The sequence below is a fragment of the Sebastes umbrosus genome, chromosome 22 (genome assembly GCF_015220745.1).
Source record: "Sebastes umbrosus isolate fSebUmb1 chromosome 22, fSebUmb1.pri, whole genome shotgun sequence".
In the NCBI taxonomy this organism is placed as follows: domain Eukaryota; kingdom Metazoa; phylum Chordata; class Actinopteri; order Perciformes; family Sebastidae; genus Sebastes; species Sebastes umbrosus.
Window position 1 is genome coordinate 4,475,972 of NC_051290.1, and position 7,212 is coordinate 4,483,183.

Here is a 7,212-nt window from a genome sequence, read left to right on the forward strand (position 1 = left end):
AAAATATGCTGCTCTGTAGCAAACAAATGTTTATGATACTTTATGATACTAGGCTGTAAAGTCGGACGAGTCGGACGAGTCGGCGTGATGACGTTTCTCGTTTAGCCACTTGTTAACAACTGCCTTTTTTTAAGGCACATAAAGGCTTCAAAATTCACAAGTGGGATATTTACTGACGTATTTTATATTCTAGAATGAAACTTTAAAATCTCTTAAGCTTTGTGTGTTAACCACAGACCTGATTTCAGGCATCTAACTAAAAACCCATTGACTTCCAGATGAGGGAACAGAGCTTTTAAGGAATTTTTACTTATTATTTAAGCATGAAAATGTGAATAATTCAGAAAGCAAATAGTAAAATGTGTTAAATCATGGTGCAGTAATACTTACATTCCAAATCTGCCTCCGTTTCAGTCACTATGGGTTTTTCTGTGATGTTGTAAAGACAATCTGAAAATTCAGGAGATAAGAAAATTACTTTCCATTGTGCATGTATACGTATACTTGGTATTAAAAAGCTACAACATGAAGCTGACAACTTAATGCTCATAAAACTCTTGTATTTGAATGAATATGGGTCTGATGTCACGGTTTTCTATCAGTGCATACATACTGTATATGATTTGATTTTCTGTCTCACCTACTTTGCAGCCAACAAGCTCGACGACAGCATCCACAACTGCTTCGACGTCGTTGTCATATAGTTGAGTCGAGTTGGCGTTGTTTGGAATTGCCAAAACCACGTCGTGTGTGACACTAATGCTGAGGCAGAACGAATGTTGCATACAGCATGTCAGTACAGTTTAAGTCAATAGTTTGCAATTCAAAATACACACAATGTTGGTGAAATTATATACTTTTACAATTAACTGTCTGAGACCCACAATAGATCCGTTTTTGTCTTTTTTAGGGGAGTACAGGGGGTCTTTAGGGGGAGATAGCAGGTCAACAGCTCAGCACTGTGTGTCAAGTTGTTCTAGTCATAAATCAGAAATGAACATTAATGAATTAATTATTTAAAATTAATTGTGAAAGTGTATAAGGGTTTAGAACATTATGACTGAAGTATATGATGGTCATCCCCATGTTCCATTATGTCTTATAAGTTGTTGAAGCAATTTTTGGGTTGATACCATTTGCTACATAGATTTGGTGCTAAATTTAACCATTTTTTACTACTCGAGAATTGATAAAAATGATCAATAATCCCTCCAAAATACCACATTAAGACACCAAGACCTTGACGAATACCATTCAATTTTGAGATTTCTGCAAGAATTGCATTTTTCGGCGACTGGATGGCGAGCACTTCTGTTGTGTAAACTGCTCAGAACCCCCTTATTGTCAATCTATAGCTAGGAAAGCCATCCATCCTCTGAATGCTCTAGGTCTCTAGTTTGTGGCTGTAAAGTTTCATGAGGCTGTGATTATCGTACGAAATGTAGCCGCAATGCATTTAAGTTCAAAGAGACAAGATTATATCACTGCCAACATGCAAAGTTTCTCATTGCCTAATAAAGTGACATAATTTGGACATTATCGGTGTAAGATCCTTAAAGGTGTCTGTGCTCAAATTACCCTCCTGCTCTTGGTGTGACACTGTAGATAGCTACGGCTTCAGCTGATAATCTCATCTGTAATAAAGATAGAACAATTGTTAATATATATACTGTATATATATCTAATCTCTGATTCAATATCCTGCTGGAAAGGTGTTTGAACAGCTTTACCTCTTCCACAGTGTTATTTGAGAGTCTGGCCACAGGAACCGCACGGCTAAGAGAAAAGAATAACAGAAAATATGTATATGTACATGTTAATGTATAGCAAAATGCAACGATGATTGCTTTGTTTCTGAAAAACCATAAGTACATTACCTGACACTAGTTACCACCACTTCTTTGAAGTTTGCAATCTTCTTTTTCAGGTAATATGTTTCCATCTGAAACAACATAAATATAAATAATGTTTCAAAAGCATAATTATTTTTAGAAAAGAGGAACAACATTGGTGAATTTATGTGATTTATCCTTCTCTACATGAACTGTGTCTGTACTGTTTGGAGAGTAGTGTAAAAATACCCAATGTGACCTTTTTTAATCATCACTGTTTTGCTTTTTATAATCCTTTGCTAACATTCATTTATCCGCCATCTTGATCATTGTCAAAAATCAAAGCATTTTGAGTAATAATATCATCACTAAAATCTGAATTTTTTGGATTTAGACATTAAAGATTATTCCATAAACTTCTATGCATCAGCATGTTGCTATGGTTGTGTAATTTGGTTAGAAATGTTCTGGCTGCATGGCGCCCTTTCCAGGACACCAGCCAGACAGGCCATTGTGTAATAATTTCTGATAGTCATTAAACTTGCGCTGAACATGTGTATCCAGAGCACAGTATAATTTGAAATATGATTGCTTGTTCAGCCCAGTGCATTTGATAATGCAGATATACCTCTCTCTTTGCTTTTTCTCCACACAACTAGTCGTGTAAAGTCCCAAATGTTACAACATAATGTAAAATCTAAAAGATGGCATAGAGATTACTGTATCTTAGAATTACTGCCTGGATGTGTCCAGTACCTACATGTCTGTAAACCAGCATAACTCACAACATTTTTATGCTTACCTGGTTGGTGAAATTTCCAACAAACTCTTTGTATTCGGATGATGTATCATCTTCATATTTGTCATGAAATTCCTGATTGATCACCACATTAACAACGACTGACCTGTTGACTGTAGCTGCAAAGAGAATCAAACATATGAAAAAATTTAGGACAGCGACTTCAAAAATTACACTCAGTAAACTTTTAGTTGCGCTTAAAAATGACAGAGCTTGCAAGAAGTTGACGTTACCTGGCTCAACAGTGATAATGAATTGGCAAAACTCTCCACTGAATCCAACAGTACATATGCAGATCGATCCATCGACAGTCCCCCCATTTTGGCACTTAATGGGCTCTGCTGTGGTGATTGGTAGGTTGGTTGTTTGAGCTGTTGGCGTGGTAGGTGGTGTTGTTGGTGGTTTGGTTGATGGTGTAGCTGGTGGTTTAGTTGGTAGACCTGTTGATGTTACAGGTGGTGTCCCGGTTGGTGGATCCGTTGGAGGTTTGGTTGATGGTGTAGCTGGTAAAGTAGTGGGTGGTTTAGTAGGTAGACCTGTTGGTGTTACAGGTGGTGTCCCGGTTGGTGGATCCGTTGGAGGTTTGGTTGAATGTGTAGCTGGTAAAGTAGTGGGTGGTTGAGTTGGTAGACCTGTTGGTGTTACAGGTGGTGTCCCGGTTGGTGGATCCGTTGGTAGTATGGTTGATTGAGTAGCTGGTAAAGTAGTGGGTGGTTGAGTTGGTAGACCTGTTGGTGTTACAGGTGGTGTCCCGGTTGGTGGTTCTGTTGTAGGTGAGGATGGTGATCCAGTTGCATGGGTAGATGATGGGCCTGTCGTAGAAGTTGTTTCAGCCGATGATGTGGTCTTAGCAGATTCGGAAGGGACTGTGTTGGTTTGACTGGTTGGTTCAATGGCTGATGTGGTCTGGGTTGGCTCAGAGGTTACCGTATCAGTTGGATTGGTTTGCTCAGGTGCCGACGTGGTCTCGACAGGCACAGTTGTTACTGAATCAGTTGGACCAGTTGGTACAGAAACCAAGGTGGTCCCAGCAGGCTCAGATGTTACTGAAGTGACTGTGACAGTGGGACTGGTTTGGTCTGCCGTTGATGTGGTCTCTCCAGTTTCAGACGTCACCGTGTCAGTGGGAGTAGTTGGTTCAGGTTGTGATGTGGTCTCAGATGTTTCTGGTCCAGTCTGAGCAGTTGGTTCAGATGTCATAGTTGTCTCGGCAGGTCCAGATGTTACTTTGTCGGTCAGACTGGTTGATTCAGGTGCTGACGTTGTCACAGATGTTACTGAGGCAGTTGGACTCGGTGATTCAGATACTGAGGTGGTACCAGTAGGCTCATATGTTACTGTATCAGTAGAACCTGTTGGTTCAGTTGGAGAAGTGGTCTCCGAAGGCTGCGTTGTTACTGGGGCAGTTGGACTCGGTGATTCAGATACCGAGGTGGTACCAGTAGGCTCAGATGTTGCTGTATCAGTAGAACCTGTTTGTTCAGTTGGAGAAGTGGTCTCCGAAGGCTGCGTTGTTACTGAAGCAGTTGGACTCGGTGATTCAGATACTGAGGGTGTACCAGTAGGCTGAGATGTTGCTGTATCAGTAGAACCTGTTGGTTCAGTTGGAGAAGTGGTCTCCGAAGGCTGCGTTGTTACTGAAGCAGTTGGACTCGGTGATTCAGATACTGAGGGTGTACCAGTAGGCTGAGATGTTGCTGTATCAGTAGAACCTGTTGGTTCAGTTGGAAAAGTGGTCTCCGAAGGCTGCGGTGTTACTGAAGCAGTTGGACTCGGTGATTCAGATACTGAGGTGGTACCAGTAGCCTCAAATGTTGGTGTATCAGTAGAACCTGTTGGTTCAGTTAGAGAAGTGGTCTCCGAAGGCTGCGTTGTTACTGAAGCAGTTGGACTCGGTGATTCAGATACCGAGGTCGTAGCGGTAGGCTCAGATGTTGCTGCATCAGTAGGACCTGTTGGTTCAGTTGGAGAAGTGGTCTCCGAAGGCTGCGTTGTTACTGAAGCAGTTGGACTCGGTGATTCAGATACTGAGGTGGTACCAGTAGGCTCAGATGTTACTGTATCAGTAGAACCTGTTGGTTCAGTTGGAGAAGTGGTCTCCGAAGGCTGCGTTGTTACTGAAGCAGTTGGACTCGGTGATTCAGATACTGAGGGTGTACCAGTAGGCTGAGATGTTGCTGTATCAGTAGAACCTGTTGGTTCAGTTGGAGAAGTGGTCTCCGAAGGCTGCGGTGTTACTGAAGCAGCTGGACTCGGTGATTCAGATACTGAGGGTGTACGAGGAGGCTCAGATGTTGCTGTATCAGTAGAACCTGTTGGTTCAGTTGGAAAAGTGGTCTCCGAAGGCTGTGGTGTTACTGAAGTAGTTGGACTCGATGATTCAGATACTGAGGTGGTACCAGTAGGCTCAAATGTTGCTGTATCAGTAGAACCTGTTGGTTCAGTTGGAGAAGTGGTCTCCGAAGGCTCCGTTGTTACTGAAGCAGTTGGACTCGGTGATTCAGATACTGAGGTGGTACCAGTAGGCTCAGATGTTACTGTATCAGTAGAACCTGTTGGTTCAGTTGGAGAAGTGGTCTCCGAAGGCTGCGGTGTTACTGAAGCAGTTGGACTCGGTGATTCAGATACTGAGGTGGTACCAGTAGGCTCAGATGTTACTGTATCAGTAGAACCTGTTGGTTCAGTTGGAGAAGTGGTCTCCGAAGGCTGCGGTGTTACTGAAGCAGTTGGACTCGGTGATTCAGATACTGAGGTGGTACCAGTAGGCTCAGATGTTGCTGTATCAGTAGAACCTGTTGGTTCAGTTGGAAAAGTGGTCTCCGAAGGCTGCGGTGTTACTGAAGCAGTTGGACTCGGTGATTCAGATACTGAGGGTGTACCAGTAGGCTCAGATGTTGCTGTATCAGTAGAACCTGTTGGTTCAGTTGGAGAAGTGGTCTCCGAAGGCTGCGGTGTTACTGAAGCAGTTGGACTCGGTGATTCAGATACTGAGGTGGTACCAGTAGGCTCAGATGTTACTGTATCAGTAGAACCTGTTGGTTCAGTTGGAGAAGTGGTCTCCGAAGACTCCGTTGTTACTGAAGCAGTTGGACTCGGTGATTCAGATACTGAGGTGGTACCAGTAGGCTCAGATGTTACTGTATCAGTAGAACCTGTTGGTTCAGTTGGAGAAGTGGTCTCCGAAGGCTGCGGTGTTACTGAAGCAGTTGGACTCGGTGATTCAGATACTGAGGTGGTACCAGTAGGCTCAGATGTTGCTGTATCAGTAGAACCTGTTGGTTCAGTTGGAAAAGTGGTCTCCGAAGGCTGCGGTGTTACTGAAGCAGTTGGACTCGGTGATTCAGATACTGAGGGTGTACCAGTAGGCTCAGATGTTGCTGTATCAGTAGAACCTGTTGGTTCAGTTGGAGAAGTGGTCTCCGAAGGCTGCGGTGTTACTGAAGCAGTTGGACTCGGTGATTCAGATACTGAGGTGGTACCAGTAGGCTCAGATGTTTCTGTATCAGTAGAACCTGTTGGTTCAGTTGGAGAAGTCGTCTCCGAAGGCTGCGGTGTTACTGAAGCAGTTGGACTCGGTGATTCAGATACTGAGGTGGTACCAGTAGGCTCAGATGTTGCTGTATCAGTAGAACCTGTTGGTTCAGTTGGAAAAGTGGTCTCCGAAGGCTGCGTTGTTACTGAAGCAGTTGGACTCGGTGATTCAGATACCGAGGTCGTAGCGGTAGGCTCAGATGTTGCTGCATCAGTAGAACCTGTTGGTTCAGTTGGAGAAGCGGTCTCCGAAGGCTGCGTTGTTACTGAAGCAGTTGGACTCGGTGATTCAGATACTGAGGTGGTACCAGTAGGCTCAGATGTTACTGTATCAGTAGAACCTGTTGGTTCAGTTGGAGAAGTGGTCTCCGAAGGCTGCGGTGTTACTGAAGCAGTTGGACTCAGTGATTCAGATACTGAGGTGGTACCAGTAGGCTCAGATGTTGCTGTATCAGTAGAACCTGTTGGTTCAGTTGGAGAAGTGGTCTCCGAAGGCTGCGGTGTTACTGAAGCAGTTGGACTCAGTGATTCAGATACTGAGGTGGTACCAGTAGGCTCAGATGTTGCTGTATCAGTAGAACCTGTTGGTTCAGTTGGAGAAGTGGTCTCCGAAGGCTGCGGTGTTACTGAAGCAGTTGGACTCGGTGATTCAGATACTGAGGTGGTACCAGTAGGCTCAGTTGTTGCTGTATCAGTAGAACCTGTAGGTTCAGTTCGCATGGTTGTCTGGTCAGGTGCTGACGTGGTCTCTCCAGTTTCAGATGTTACTGTGTCAGTGGGACTTATTTGGTTCATTTTGGACCGCCGTTGATCATGGATTGAGAAATTTTCTGAGGAAATAAAAAAAACATTGCTAAAGGGATCAAAGTTGCCGGACTGTTTGGGATGGTTGTGACATGTCATGTGCCACGTTATTAACACACTAATATAATCATATTAAAAGTTACGTTCAAGATATCAATATTGAAACTAGGGATGCGCTGATACCACTTTTTTTTCAGACCGCGACCGGCTCTAGGTCGGTTTGGAAAGGCTTGGGGCGAAGGTGGC

At 43.7% G+C, this 7,212-nt stretch overlaps 1 protein-coding gene across 1 annotated transcript; it reads right to left on the reverse strand.

Annotated features, from left to right (window-relative positions):
* Window positions 1-510: 510 nt before the first annotated feature.
* On the reverse strand, window positions 511-6,882 carry LOC119482142 (mucin-2-like). Its single transcript, XM_037759562.1, has 8 exons — window positions 6,831-6,882; window positions 2,865-4,898; window positions 2,635-2,750; window positions 1,878-1,942; window positions 1,731-1,776; window positions 1,579-1,634; window positions 641-762; window positions 511-518 (listed from the first exon to the last, which is right to left on the reverse strand). The coding sequence occupies exons 1-8, from the start codon at window positions 6,880-6,882 to the stop codon at window positions 511-513; spliced, it is 2,499 nt and encodes an 832-aa protein (XP_037615490.1).
* Window positions 6,883-7,212: the final 330 nt, after the last annotated feature.

Coding starts and splice junctions, on each gene's coding strand:
- LOC119482142 (XM_037759562.1), bottom strand. CDS start 6,882: ATGCGAACTGAACCTACAGGTTCTACTGATACAGCAACAACTGAGCCT. Junction 1,943..2,634: donor TTGGAAATTTCACCAACCAG/GTAAGCATAAAA, acceptor ATGTTGTTTCAG/ATGGAAACATATTACCTGAA. Junction 763..1,578: donor GTCACACCAAGAGCAGGAGG/GTAATTTGAGCA, acceptor GTTCTGCCTCAG/CATTAGTGTCACACACGACG.